The sequence below is a fragment of the Physeter macrocephalus genome, chromosome 4 (assembly GCF_002837175.3).
Source record: "Physeter macrocephalus isolate SW-GA chromosome 4, ASM283717v5, whole genome shotgun sequence".
In the NCBI taxonomy this organism is placed as follows: Eukaryota; Metazoa; Chordata; class Mammalia; order Artiodactyla; family Physeteridae; genus Physeter; species Physeter macrocephalus.
Genome location: NC_041217.1, coordinates 73,063,522 through 73,078,922, shown reverse-complemented (window position 1 = coordinate 73,078,922; position 15,401 = coordinate 73,063,522). Strand labels below are relative to the sequence as shown.

The window sequence follows — 15,401 nt, the reverse complement described above, 5'->3', positions numbered from 1 at the left end:
CCGTGAGCCATGGCCGCTGAGCCTGCGCGTCCGGAGCCTGTGCTCCGCAACGGGAGAGGCCACAACAGAGGGAGGCCCGCGTACCGCAAAAAAAAAAAAAAAGACAGAAAGCATATATGTACAAAAAGATCCTGGGCGGAATAACCAAAAAACAAGTGTCGTATTAAGGGGCAGAATTGGAGGGAATTTTTTAAATTGCACTTCCCACTAAACCAGTATCTCAATAGGAGGAATACTGCCCCTCCCCTCCACTAGAGGGGAATTTAGAAATGAATAATTGTCACAATATCTGGAGGGCCCTACAGATATTTATTGGGCAGGGTACAGCAATAAATAGGATTGTTCTGTATATCCCAGAATTATCCTGGCTTAAAGGACTAAAGCTCATCATTGAGAAACACTGTACTAGTCTATACTAGTCCATGAGGCCTGGGATTCAACCTGTCTTATTCACTGGGGCAACTCTGACAAATAGTAGGGGTTCAAATTATGTTGAACTCTCATTTCTTGAACTTTCTGGTGTTATATTACATATAAAGACCATATGCAACCTGACTGATCCATAGCATCTATATCCAAGTTAGTCAGTGTGACTCCCACATCCTTCTTGGGAAAGAAGGGTGTTATTAGGATCATATCCCTAAAAACAGCTGGTTCAATGAGGGTTTTGTTCCATTAGGGAAGAAATAAAGAGACAGAGAAGAAGTGGGAGCATTTTATTGCCTAATTAAATCCCAGAACTTATAGTTCCTTAAGAATTGCAGAAGGTCAGAAAGATAAATGTGTTGTTCTCTCACCTTGAACTTAGTAATAAGTAAGGTTTCTAACTCTGTTATTTCTAGTAACTAAAAATTCAGGAGCAGACACTAGTTCATTAAAGTTCTTGGTTCCCTGATAAGAGCAAATGAAACAAACAAACAACAAAAAAAGCCAGAGATTCCCCATTTGGTCTGATTTTCCTTTCAGGGAATAATCCCATGGATGCTACACATCCTTCACTGGTCTGAATCAGGTCAATTTCATTCTGTAACAGGAAAAGGAAAAGGGATGGCGGTGCTTGGAGTAAAGGGAACTCTATCAGTTTTAAAGCCTCAAAGTTCAAGGAATGAGGTAGAAAAAACAGATTTTGCTCCTTTTTGTTTTTTTTAAACTACCCCCGCATGTTAAGGCTAAGGAGTATTCAATATGTGAATGGAAGAAACTGGGTGTGACTAAGACAAGGTTGCCTAACATAACAAACAGGTCAGTTCCACCCATCAGGTAACTTGGGGTCCAGTCACATTTTGTTTTATTCCTCATCCCAACAACGGTAATGAGGAAGGGAAGAATGGACTCCAACACAACAGCCTGTGGTTCTTTCTTAGAAATTAAGATGAGGAGAGAAGTTAAGAGATGAAGCACTTTGCTCTGAGATTATCAATGATGCTTCACCCCATTCCCATAGCTAGTCCTGGCTCAAGTAACATAGGATGGTTTCTATAAGGATACAAAGCATTAAACAAAAGAGTGAATTTATCATGGTACAGTATTTCAAATTTCACTCTGCTACCCTGGCTTCTTGGTCTCTATCCTTGCTCACACGAGTCATGCCACGGGGAAAGACAGGAGCTACCAAAGTATAACACCTTATTTTTCTTCTAATCTCTCTCTACTCTCTCTTTCCTTTGTAAGAAGCCTTTCTCTGTACCAAAGTCAACTAACTCCTTCTGCCTACGTACTAAAACATCTAGAATTGTACTATTCAATGAATGCAGCAGCCACTAGCCACATGTGGCTAATTAAATTTAGATGAACTAAGAGTAAATAAAATGAGAATTTAGCTTCTAGGTCACACTAGCCACACTGAGTGTTCAACAGCCACATGTGGCTAGTGGCTACTATACTGGAAATCACTGCCAAAAGTTCTATTGGACTTTGTATAGACTATAGACTATACTTCATGCCTTTATTTTCTTTCCACCAATTCACTCTTCTGTCCCTTGAAATATGGCTCCTCTCCTTGTCCTTAATGTCCAGTATACACCCTCAGATTAATAAAACATCAGTGACAAGGCCTATTTTCAGTTATCTTCCTTCTCTACCTGAAGTTGAGAATCACTGGAAATCACCCAGCCTTGAAGTTTTTAAAGTATCAAAGTTACTCGTTCTCCTTCTATCCCTCCAACCAATTCCACTTGGCTTCGTCCTCTACACAGATTTTCCTCTATTTTTTTCTTTTTACATTTGCAATTGTCTTTTAGGGTTCAAATTTACTTCCATGGCCTAAACTGCCTGCCAACCTCATGGATTCCCAAATCTCTCATATCAATTTCTCCCCCTCAAGTCTTAGGATTTTGTTCATCTTGGATACCTGCCAGTTTTTCAGACTTATATCCTCCTCTACTTTCCTGTGCCTCCCCAAACCAAGACCACGTGACCTCTCTACACCTTTAATACTACCATTTTCCTAGGCTCCAAGCCAGTCATCCTTGACACTTCCTTCTTGCATTTAGTGACCAGGCCCTTCACAATGCCCAGGTTCAGCACCATCCCCTACTACCACTACTCTAGTTCAGATTATTATCTCTGGGAAACTGCAATAACCTAACCCAGTATTTCCTAAAGTGTGCTACAGTTACTGCTAGTGATATGTGAGAAGACTGCAGACAGTATACGTTTGTGAACTTAAAAAAAATTTATTAGCTGTATTATTTTAATGTGCATTAGAAAAAAACACTAGCACACATCAAAACTTTTGATTTCAAATTAGAATTTTGTAGCGTAAGAACAAACTGAAAAGAAGTAAATTAAAAAAATAATGTAGGTTGCATGTGAATATGGCAAAAGCCATCAAAAGTGGTATGCAAATGAATGAAATTTGGGAATCATTGTCTTAATGGATCACTTTGATAATCTACTCTTCTAACATATTTGTAGCTGCCAAATTAACTCTTCTTATATGCTACTCAGAACATATCCTTGTTCAAAATCTCCAGTGGCACCCCATTACCTACAAAATAAAATTAAAACTCCCCAGCCTGATACAGCACATACCTGTTCCCTACTCTAACTAAATGGTTATAGCTCTGGTGTCCTTCCCAACTCTATGCCTTTATTCTTTTGCTTCTCTTTAATGAAGATAGTCAATATCCACTTTCCTTCAACCAGATTCTGGTTGTCAAAAATGCAATCTTTTGGAATCCAATAAAAATGAAGAGGAAAATTTTAACATGTTTATTAAGTACCTTTTACGTGCCTCCTACCATAAAACTTTCCTAATCATCTCCACTGCAATCAACCTCTTCCCTGTCTCTGAACTCCCACAGAACTTCATTATTTGGGGCACATATCACACATCATCTTTAGTTTTTTGTTTTTTTTTGCGGTACGCGGGCCTCTCACTGCTGTGGCCTCTCCCGCCGCGGAGCACAGGCTCCGGACGCGCAGGCCCAGCGGCCGTGGCTCACGGGGCCAGCCGCTCCGCAGCACGTGGGATCCTCCCAGACCAGGGCACGAATCCGCGTCCCCTGCACCGGCAGGTGGACTCTCAACCACTGCTCCACCAGGGAAGCCCCATCTTTAGTTTTATATATATATTCTCTTTCCTACTGGATTCTGAGCAACCTGAGAGTAGGGATGATGCCTCCATCTTTGGTTATTTCTGTCCCCACCTTAATACCCTGTGCCTAAATTAATAATAACTTAACCTGTACCTTAATCACAAAGGCTGTGTGGCAAAAAGAAATGGTATAGACAGAAAGAAAACTGAATTTGATGAGACCTAAAGTTTTACAGTAGGGAAAACCTCTCTATCTGGCTGTATCTGTTTAAAAGAAAGGCAAGTTTTAAATATATACTCCACTGAGAAACTGAAATACTAAGTGAACAATACTTAGGTGCTTAGATAAGTACAACTGATGACTACACTACCCAGATTAAACCATCTCTGCTATGTAAATTAGCATAGGAATTTCCGAAAGGTTGATATTTAATTCCACAACATAAACTAGGAACAACTTACTAGAAGCAATTAACCATATTTATGCATGTAATAAATTACTACCTTGTGTATAATATTTGAAATATGTATGATTGTTTTTATTTTTCCAGTAACAATCATTTATCACTTGTTGTATATCCCGGTAGCACATACTAGCAGGCAAATGGTAGTAAGCCTCAAGTATGTAAGAAAGGTTTAAAGAAAACATAAAACTGCTGGGAATTCTACCTATTACGTGTTTTCTGTAACTTGGGATAATATAATTAGTCAATTTTAGTGGTAACATATTTGGGTTCATCGGGTATTCCGAGGATGCACCAGTTGAACCACTGGTAAAACAGTAGAGAATATATATTGGGAGTACTTCTGTGGTCTCTCAAAGGAGGAGAACCTAAAGAGAAGACAAACATTCCAGATGGGATGATTTAAGAACCTGGAAGTAAAGAACTTAGATGATCTTATTCAGCTTGAGTGTAAGACTAGAGCTCCTATTCTAAGGAACGTCTCCTAGTCCACCACTCTGATAGATTCAGATCAGTTGAATTTAAATGTCAAGAAAAAATAGACACACACAAAAGTGGCTTTGATTATATAAGTCAGAGGAGGGAGAGCCTACAATAGCTGCTCCCCACATCACACCCCCAAGGCTCCTTTTTAGGGACAGCAGCAGCTTTGTCAATGACACAAATGCAGGGTGGCATGAGGCTTCCGGCAGCTTAACATTTTAATTTGGGGTGAGGGGTGGAAGAGAATACATAAGTTGCTTTGTGGTACCCCCGCCCATCCTAATGCCTTGGGGGTCAGCCAGGCTGACCCAAATGGAATCCAGAGTGAGAGTGGGGCGTTGGGTTCCCCGAAGAAAGGGGGCAGATCCAGAACAGAGCAGAAACGGTGATAATTATCTGTGTGAAAAAGTAAGGAGACTCTAGGTGAGAAGGACTAGCATCAATCTAGACAGCAATCTGGGAGAAAGGAAGAGGACAAAAAGGAAGAGGTGGCAGTAGGAATGATAAAAGAGAGCCAGACACTACAACGTGAGTTATTTGGCTTCTTTTCAGGGTTAGTGGGAAAAAGGCAGATTAGCATCAAGGATCAGGGATCCACAGCAAACAGATGAAGTCCCCAACAACTCTTTTTGGTGCTTTTTACTACCTGGCTTGCTCTGGGACTCAGCTCGATTTTTAGGTGAATTTGGTATTTCCAATCATGGGTGTTTCCCCTAAACCTTAATACCAGGGCATCATATACACCACCCATGAAGTCTGAATTTTGTTGTAAGATGCTAGGGCCCAAGTCACTGGCTCTCTGGGCCCTAGTTCCTTAAATTATATGATGACATGATTCTATCTTCATCAGTAGCCCTTCTGAGACTAAATTTGAGAAACAGATAGAAAAATCCTGGTGTCATAATGAAGGGACTATGAATAAAAAATACAAAAATTATATGTAGATCAGGGTGCTACCACCGATCCAGGATTAAATGCCTCCCCAGCTTTTGCCAACAAGTAACCAGCACCAGTGTTTTAAAGATAAGAGTGGAGATTCTAGTTTTCAGAAGACAAAACCAGAGCACACTATGCACAGCCTACACCCCCACCCACCCACAAGCCAAGGTCCCAGCCCCACTCTGCTGTCAGATAGTTACATAGAGGTCATGTCATTGAGGGCGTGGTCCAGCTCCTCGCTAATGGCCTTGTACTTCAGTTTCTGGGAATAGAGCTCATCTGGACAGGCACAGGAACCACAGGGAGGAATGAGGGGACAGAGTAAAAGGTATCAGAAGCAGATGAAGAGAGGGAATCATTAGAAATTAGGGAAAGTGTGACCATGGGTCTAATCCCACAGTTAGGAGAACATCTATCCTGGTTGCCATGACTGGCCATTTTCAGATCCACTGTCCCCAGGACCAACGGGACTTCTTGACGCCTCTAATCAACTGCAGTAAAGGTTAAGAACCTGGGCATAGTCATGACTAGAAATTCCAATCACCAAAGGCACTCAAGAGGATACCACTCCCACCCAGTTAACCCAATTCTTAGCAGTGATAATGCTGAATTTAACAAACATAGAAAAAGGAGAAAATACACATTAATATTCAGACACTTCTTCTTTACCTACCCATCGTGACCAATACTGTTGGCCCCTTTGCTCTACAGGTTGCCTCCGCAAAACTCTCCCAAAGAATATCCTGCTACCCAGAGTGTACCAAAGGAGCATATCTCAGAGTTCTCAGAGCAAAGTACAAACTTTCCCTTGTTAGGGTAGATGCAGTTGCCAAATTATGGGGGCAGGAAGTATTTAGAAAGCCCCTGGCATCGGTCAGCTCTGAGAAGTGGTCATTCCACTGCTGCATCTCTTGGTGAGGTCCCCCACAACTTGAGTGGTGAACAAGATTGCCAGAAGTAGCCATGGGGTGACACAGAGGTACATGCTATTACCAGTCTCCTCCAAGGGAAGGATGCAAATTCTAGAATATTAGGTAAAGTCTTATTACAGGAAGAGTAAGTGTAAAAATCCACTTCCAGGATTTGACCCACTTCACCTAGCTGTGGCACAGGGCAGGGAGTAGGATGCATGCCAAGTCATTACCAACTCCCTTTGGTGTACAGGGGAAGAGGCTAATGGTCAAAGGGCAAGGTCATCCTCTAGATTTCTTTATTTTAATCCCTCACCCAGGCTCCATACCTTCCAAGTCATCAATTGTCTTTTCCAGCTTGGCTACCGATCTCTCAGCAAACTCAGCACGGGTCTCTGCCTGGGGGAAACATGAAATCAGTCAGAATCAGAGATGAGTAAGACAGAGAAGGATCTCTACTTCTTCCACCTTCTACTTCTATACCTTTCAGAACCAAAGCCAGCTAGTCTAAGTCTACATTAATGCCTTACATGCCTCTAAATGTTTTGGGTCCTTCCTTATAATCCCCTCAGCTCACCTCCTTGAGTTTATCAGTAAGAATCTTTATCTCTTCCTCATATTTGTCTTCTTTTTGAGAGTACTGTAAGAGAAGTAGAATAAACATTTCAGAATAGAAATTACTCACACAGACAATACCCCCCTCCTGACATTTACTTTTACACTAAACATCCTCTTGGATTTAATGTGCTGAATGATCCATGAGAAAGAGCAAGGCCGCTTTGGTACAACAGTCCTTAAAATCCATAAATCAATGTCCTTAGAGCCATGATACCCTCAGAATCCTCTAGGACCTTTACTTATTTTTAAATTTTTTTTATTTTTGGCTGAGTGGCATGCAGGATCTTAGCTCCCCGACCAGGGATCGAACCTGTGCCCCTGGAATTGGGAGCATGGAGTCTTAACCACTAGGCCACCATGGAAGTCCCCAGGACCTTTATTTTTAAAATGGACCTAAGCTTTGATCTTATTCAGATCAACCCAGGAAGGTATTCTTCCTGCCTCCAGGTTAATGAGTAGGTGTGGTGACACCTTGAGGCCACATGGCTGAAAGAGTCCCACAAGAAGATAAAGACAAGTCATCTGTCTTGATTGCTCATTAGGTCTCAGATCTGATACTATTTGTTGCCCCCTTCTGTCAGCATAGCAGTATCAGCCAGAGGAGAACATGACCCCAGTCACCTGAGACCAAGAAGTTATTTTAACTACAGCAATCAAAGCACACAGGAATTAGCATTAAACCCAGAATCTGGAGATAGAGTAGGTGGATACTTCTCACTGGATTATATAAGGAATGGGTTTCTCCAGTCTTTCATCAAGGGCAGGGCTGGGCCCAGGCCCCAAAGCCTGTCACTTTTACAAACCAGCCCCTACCTTCTCCGCCTGAGCCTCAAGAGACTTGAGGTTGTTGGTGACATTCTTCAGCTCCTCCTCCAGCTCAGAACACTTACTGTGAATATTTTAAATACCGCAGGAGAGGAAAGGGGAAGAAGAGAATAAAAAAAAGGAGAGAGACACACAGACATGAATTGTACCTATATGTAGAGAGAGTTGGAAGGCACACTGGGGAAAAGAGAAGTTCCCAGGTAATCTGAGCAAGTATCAACCCTCCTCCCTCTACCATAGAACATGTCAGGAGCTGGACCCTCCTGGGCTGGGACTCAGAATGTTTGTATACTAATAAAGAAAACACTTGACAGAAATCACTACCAGAAACAAATCATAACTGCTACCTGGGGTGGAGGTGGGAACGGATGCCCAACCCAAATAGTCCCCCAAATCACCCAAGGGAAGGTGAGACCCTGTGGAGAGGCAGTGAAGCAATTAGGAAAGAAGAGATGACAGATGCCAAGTAAGTGGAGAGGAATGGAGCATTCCATGAAGAGATGAAAAAGCACTCAACAAATCAACCAGTGGAGGGGAGGCAGCTGCAAAACAAAACAAAACCAAACAAAACCACACCATATGTATAACCTCTCTGTGGGTTCAATGGTTAGTACCTTTTCTTCAGCAGCACTCAGACACTTCAGGTTCTGGTCCATCAGTCTGATCTGCTCATCCATCTCTCGGCAACGGCTGTTAGTGATAGTCACAGGGATTGCACAAGCCAGGTTGTGGGGAGGGAGAAAGGTCAAAAAGGAACACAGCAAGGAAACAAGCAGCAAAATGGAAAATAAAAATAAAAAATAATAAAATGAGAAGAAAACATCACCATGGTCATGATATGTCACGTCTAGGAGAGGGGAAAGGGAAGCACAAATAAATATGCATCAGCACGGACTTTGTTAAACAAGGCCCAGAAGGTGCCAACAGGGGAGCAGGTCATGCCTGCCTTTGCCCTAAAGTTCCCCAGCAGCTTGGCAAAGTGGTAAAAACAGAGACAGATCTTAAGTCGGCACAGCCACTTCAATGCCTCAAGGAGAAGCAGAACCCAGATGGAAGGACCCAGTAGGGCCTGCCGGTTAACAGTTCACCATTTTTTTAGGTTTCATTTTCCTCTCAATGAAGAAGGCTCATTTGTCACTTGTCACTAGTTAACAGAGTAAGAAAGCCCAAAGCCATTCTTAGGGCTAAAAAAAAAAAAAAAGCATTCTAGATGACTCCCACTCTCTAGGTCCTGTTTAACAAGGTTGAAGGAATGCTAGTTTATTCACATTAGTGCCCAAGCCAAAGGGGAAGGAACAGAATGATATGGCAAGATTTGGGGAGCAAGATACTCACGACTCTGCCAGCTCAGCTCGCTCCTCTGTGCGTTCCAAGTCTCCCTCAATAATCACCAACTTACGAGCCACCTACGGGACAAGACGCAGGTACAGCTCAGTGAAGCAAAGAAGGAGCCATTTCCCTCTCATGATTCTTTTCAGAAGCCCAATATCGCTGAAGAGAGAGGGACAAGCTAAAAGCATCTTACCTCTTCATACTTCCTATCTGCCTCTTCTGCAATGTGCTTAGCTTCTTTGAGTTGGATTTCCTGGAGTTCCATTTTTTCTTCATCTTTTAAGGCTCGGTTTTCAATAACCTTCATACCTCTGCCAGAAACAATATGGACAAATGTGGCACTGACAGCCTGGGGAGCCTGTCATCAACTCAACTCCAAGGGACCCAGAATTGCACCTTTTAAAGCCCATTCCTCTCTGCTTGCCACGCAAAAAGAATTTCCATAGCACCCTCCCACCTTAGTTTAATTATTTTGTTTAAAACTTTCTTATAAAAATAATACACTTATTAAAAAACTAAATATTTAAGTGTATAGTCTAAAAGCATAAAGCAAAAAGTAAGCCTCCCTAATTCTAGTCCTGCTCATCAGAAGTAATCTCTTAATTCATAATCCTTCCAGAAATGTTTTATATGCCAAAAATCTCATCTCCATTTCTCCACACCCCAAAGGAATCATACTACACCGCTCTGCAACTGGTTTTCCTCACTTTCTATAATTTGGACATTACTCTGTAATGGTACACACATAGCTGTCTTATTTATTTTCACAGCTGCACTGTGTTAATGTACTCCCAACAGGGTATTTTTAATTCTGAAAGTCTTAGTTTGATCCCATCCAAGTCATCACACACCTTTGTTCTCGTTTAACTCACAAGTGACAAGGAGCCAATTGGCTATTTTCGACAAAAATGAGTTGGTTCAAGGACTGTGGTTCTCAACCCTGGGCACATATTAAAATTATTGGAGGAGGGAGTTCCCTGGTGGCCTAGTGATTAGAATTCCAGGTTTTCACTGTCGGGGCCCAGGTTCAATTCCCGGTTGGGGAACTGAGATCCCGCAAGCCTCTCAGCGCGGCCCAAAAAAAAAAAAATTATTGGAGGAGCTTTAAAAACATCAATGCCCAGATCTCTTTTGCAATGGATTCTAACTGATCTGGGATGGGACCCAGGCATTCTGATTTTATATATATATATAGTAAATTTATTTATTTATGGCTGCGTTGGGTCTTCGTTGCTGCACAAGAGCTTTCTCTAGTTGTGGTGCGCGGGCTTCTCATGGCAGTGGCTTCTCTTGTTGCAGAGCACAGGCTCTAGGCACACGGACTTCAGTAGTTGTGGCACGTGGGCTCAGCAGTTGTGGCTCGCGGCCTCTAGAGCGCAGAAGTCGGCACAGCCACTTCAATGCCTCAAGGAGAAGCAGAACCCAGATGGAAGGACCCAGTAGGGCCTGCCGGTTAACAGTTCACCATTTTTTTAGGTTTCATTTTCCTCTCAATGAAGAAGGCTCATTTGTCACTTGTCACTAGTTAACAGAGTAAGAAAGCCCAAAGCCATTCTTAGGGCTAAAAAAAAAAAAAAAGCATTCTAGATGACTCCCACTCTCTAGGTCCTGTTTAACAAGGTTGAAGGAATGCTAGTTTATTCACATTAGTGCCCAAGCCAAAGGGGAAGGAACAGAATGATATGGCAAGATTTGGGGAGCAAGATACTCACGACTCTGCCAGCTCAGCTCGCTCCTCTGTGCGTTCCAAGTCTCCCTCAATAATCACCAACTTACGAGCCACCTACGGGACAAGACGCAGGTACAGCTCAGTGAAGCAAAGAAGGAGCCATTTCCCTCTCATGATTCTTTTCAGAAGCCCAATATCGCTGAAGAGAGAGGGACAAGCTAAAAGCATCTTACCTCTTCATACTTCCTATCTGCCTCTTCTGCAATGTGCTTAGCTTCTTTGAGTTGGATTTCCTGGAGTTCCATTTTTTCTTCATCTTTTAAGGCTCGGTTTTCAATAACCTTCATACCTCTGCCAGAAACAATATGGACAAATGTGGCACTGACAGCCTGGGGAGCCTGTCATCAACTCAACTCCAAGGGACCCAGAATTGCACCTTTTAAAGCCCATTCCTCTCTGCTTGCCACGCAAAAAGAATTTCCATAGCACCCTCCCACCTTAGTTTAATTATTTTGTTTAAAACTTTCTTATAAAAATAATACACTTATTAAAAAACTAAATATTTAAGTGTATAGTCTAAAAGCATAAAGCAAAAAGTAAGCCTCCCTAATTCTAGTCCTGCTCATCAGAAGTAATCTCTTAATTCATAATCCTTCCAGAAATGTTTTATATGCCAAAAATCTCATCTCCATTTCTCCACACCCCAAAGGAATCATACTACACCGCTCTGCAACTGGTTTTCCTCACTTTCTATAATTTGGACATTACTCTGTAATGGTACACACATAGCTGTCTTATTTATTTTCACAGCTGCACTGTGTTAATGTACTCCCAACAGGGTATTTTTAATTCTGAAAGTCTTAGTTTGATCCCATCCAAGTCATCACACACCTTTGTTCTCGTTTAACTCACAAGTGACAAGGAGCCAATTGGCTATTTTCGACAAAAATGAGTTGGTTCAAGGACTGTGGTTCTCAACCCTGGGCACATATTAAAATTATTGGAGGAGGGAGTTCCCTGGTGGCCTAGTGATTAGAATTCCAGGTTTTCACTGTCGGGGCCCAGGTTCAATTCCCGGTTGGGGAACTGAGATCCCGCAAGCCTCTCAGCGCGGCCCAAAAAAAAAAAAATTATTGGAGGAGCTTTAAAAACATCAATGCCCAGATCTCTTTTGCAATGGATTCTAACTGATCTGGGATGGGACCCAGGCATTCTGATTTTATATATATATATAGTAAATTTATTTATTTATGGCTGCGTTGGGTCTTCGTTGCTGCACAAGAGCTTTCTCTAGTTGTGGTGCGCGGGCTTCTCATGGCAGTGGCTTCTCTTGTTGCAGAGCACAGGCTCTAGGCACACGGACTTCAGTAGTTGTGGCACGTGGGCTCAGCAGTTGTGGCTCGCGGCCTCTAGAGCGCAGGCTCAATAGTTGTGGTGCACAGGCTTAGTTGCTCCACGGCATGTGGGATCTTCCCGGACCAGGGCTCAAACCCGTGTGCCTTGCATTGGCAGGCGGATTCTTAACCACTGCGCCACCAGGCAAGTCCCTGATATATTTTTTAAACTCCCCAAAGATCCCCACCACACACTCCCATGATTCTAACAGTGCAGCCAGGGTTGAGAGCTTATTAAAACACTGATTGCTGGGCTCCACCTCAAGAGTCTTATTCGTAGATGAGGGGTAGGGGCTGCTGAGGATTTGAGTTTCTACCAAGTTCCCAGGTGCTGCTGGTCTGGAACCTCACTTTGAGAACTGCTATGGGTAGGTGCTGTCTAAGTGGAGGCCATCCTGGTGACCCCATTTAAGGATTATTAGGTCAATTTATAAAGAAACACCAATTATAAAAGGGTCACAGGTCCAGGTAACCCCTACTCTGTCGGTCTTCATATGGAGAGAATATGCAGAAGGAAAGAAGATCCTATAAAGATAGGTTACGGTTTTAAAGAACAGGTTTCTAAGAAACCTGTTTGATCAGAGCCATTATGAACTTCTTTTGAAATCCACACTTCATCAGGCCCTCTACACACCTCTCACTCTCATCAGCAGCTTTCTCAGCTTCCTCCAGCTTTTGCAGGGCAGTGGCCAGGCGCTCTTGAGCACGGTCCAGCTCCTCTTCAACCAGCTGGATCCTACGGTTCAAGGAGGCCACCTCAGCCTCAGCCTGTGTTTAAATGAAAGAATGGGAAAAGGAAGCAGAGGCATGGTGAAAAGAAACTGAACTAATTATGACACTAAGATTGGGGTTGACTACCACCATGAGGAAGCCAGAGCCTTGCAGGGTAGAACGTGTCTTAACTCAGATGCACGTAGGACCTAGCAGACATGATTTTATATTCTATAATATTACATGTATTTTCCTCCCTTTCCCATCAATGAATTCCCATTTGTTCCACAGGATAAGTGTTTTTAAAATTCAGCTCCTTGCCCAGCCCAGTGTCAGTCAGTACCAATTCAAATTCCTGAACACGCTAGTGTCAGAAAAGGTAGCCAGTAAAGGGGTCCTTCTGCCTAAGCTCTGGCTTAAAGGTGTATCTCACTCTGCAGCAGCTTTCTCCTAAGTGTCACATAAAGTGGAAAAATAAGAAAGGTTTCTTAAAGAGGGAATCTTGGATTATCTATTAATTTGTTGCTTAACTCAAGTTGTTAACCCTCTGATCACCTTACCCTAACACCAGGAGGATGATTAGCCAAAAGAATAACGTTTTCCAGAAGAAGCTTCCAGAACAGAAAAAGCAAAAGAATGGAATATTGGGATACCTACCTCCCACCCTTTCAACTTGCCCCCTCCTCCCACCTTTTAAAAGTTGGCTACAAGGAGCTTCTTCTGGCTAAAATTATCTGCTCTGATGGCATTACCAAAAAAACTGGGGGCAGAAGAGAATGTTGCCTTCATGCCCAACACCACCCCTCCAAATTTCTGAATTGTGACTCCTTTCTATTCCTCAAGTCATCCCTTTAGCCTAACCCTCCAGTACGGCATACGACAATCCTCTCCCTGGCCTCCCTCCACCCCACAATAAAGCACAGGCTAGAGTCCAAGTAATCCCATGCCTCCTCCTTGGCAATGGAATAAGAAACAAGGAAAGAAGAAGGCAGCTGCATGTGCATGAATTCTACTGGTAGAAAATCCTCCCTCCTCTGACTGCCTTTCCCCTCCCACCTTTGCTGGTGGCAAGTACACTGACCGCCACAACCGCACAAGAATTTAATCTGCCCTGCACGCTCCCCAGTTCAGATGCTTATCCAAGTGCTTGGTAAACACGATCTCTCTTCTACAGCCCAGATTGTGCCTGAATTCTATTACCCTGATTTCCTCCTGGCAGTCAGGGGTGGGGGTAGCTAGAGAAATAATCTGGGCCACCAGCCCCTATGGGAAGGGATAGAGCCCAAAACACTCCTGTTAAGAATCAGGTAATTTGGCACAAAAATTTCCAAATACAAACACGGGAGATTCAAGGCACTGCAGGGGCTAGGGCTATATAACCACTGACCTACAGGAAAAGAAAATCAAGACATCTATATAAGCTGAAATTATTAAGAAACCATTTGTGTCTCTATTCAAAATATCACAAAGACAAGTATTCTCTGGTCCTGTCTCAGGAAACCAGATGCGCCCTAGGACAACAAACATTTTGCCTCACAAACTCAAAAAGGCTGACAGGTCAAGATTATGAGAACAAGTCTGCCTATCAGCCAAGAACTGTGAAACACTGCCAGTACAATGATTTATCCCACCCCACTCCCTTCAGATGCCTAGAACTGAAAAAAAAAAAAAAAAAACAACATGGAACCCAGATTTGAAGGAAGCTCATGAAATCTAAGTCCCCACCCAGCTCACCAGAAGTTACCCAAACGAAGTAAAGATAACAGGATATGCCGGCGGGGGTGTACAGTTTCCATGACAACAAGCTGGCTCGGGCAGTTTCTCCCACAAATCAGCATTTACAATAGAATTCTTAGCAAGGCTGAAAAGGGAGGAGGAGAAAACACATCTTGATGCCCTAACTAGAGCATGCGCACATTGAACAAGCCTGTACCAAAAACAGAACCCAGGATGGGAGTCCCAGCAAAAGCTTTGGAGACCCTGGTGGGGAGGGAAGGGAGGAGGGCAGTCACGGTTCTCTTTTTTCTCCTCCCACAGAGGATCAGTTCTCTTTACAATGAAGAAAAAGCTTGCAAAATCAAGATCTGTTTAATGTTTACAGGAACAAGGGAAGACACCTACCTGACTTTTCCTTCCAGCCAGAACCTATGCACAATGCCTATCCCTTTCAGGTCAATCAAGTGGTACCAAGAGATTGAGTGGAACTAACTTCTGCAGATGAGAATGGGAAACATGGCCCTGGTAAACATTAACTTTATATGCTCTTCTGTCATCCTAGGTTTAGCATGCCTAGATGTGGTTTTGATCTTTCAGCCTGCCCACCTCTGCCCAGCTTGGAGGTACACTGTGAGGTCCTTCCTTCAGGTAATAATAGGATTCTCCATTACCCAAGAAGCAAAAATCCCAAGGCCAGAGAGGGGAACACAACAGCGATTCAGTCACATCAGAAGATGGCTCGGGCTTCCCTGGTGGCGCAGTGGTTGAGAGTCCGCCTGCCGATGCAGGGGACACGGGTTC

At 43.1% G+C, this 15,401-nt stretch overlaps 1 protein-coding gene across 5 annotated transcripts in view; it reads right to left on the bottom strand.

Annotated features, from left to right (window-relative positions):
• Positions 1 to 15,401, bottom strand: part of TPM3 (tropomyosin 3) — a 29,026-nt gene that overhangs the window by 3,957 nt on the left and 9,668 nt on the right. The window contains exons 3-9 of one of the 5 annotated variants that reach the window (XM_007130288.3): positions 12,808 to 12,941; positions 11,013 to 11,130; positions 10,823 to 10,893; positions 8,393 to 8,468; positions 6,913 to 6,975; positions 6,665 to 6,734; positions 5,621 to 5,703 (exon numbers count right to left, since the gene is read on the bottom strand). In XM_007130288.3, coding sequence (XP_007130350.1) covers positions 5,621 to 5,703; positions 6,665 to 6,734; positions 6,913 to 6,975; positions 8,393 to 8,468; positions 10,823 to 10,893; positions 11,013 to 11,130; positions 12,808 to 12,941 — 615 coding nt within the window. Of the gene's footprint in view, positions 1 to 5,620; positions 5,704 to 6,664; positions 6,735 to 6,912; positions 6,976 to 7,766; positions 7,843 to 8,392; positions 8,469 to 9,113; positions 9,185 to 9,303; positions 9,447 to 10,822; positions 10,894 to 11,012; positions 11,131 to 12,807; positions 12,942 to 15,401 lie in introns of those variants that run through there. The other 4 variants (XM_055084307.1, XM_007130287.4, XM_007130289.4 and 1 more) reach the window with 4 other exon arrangements.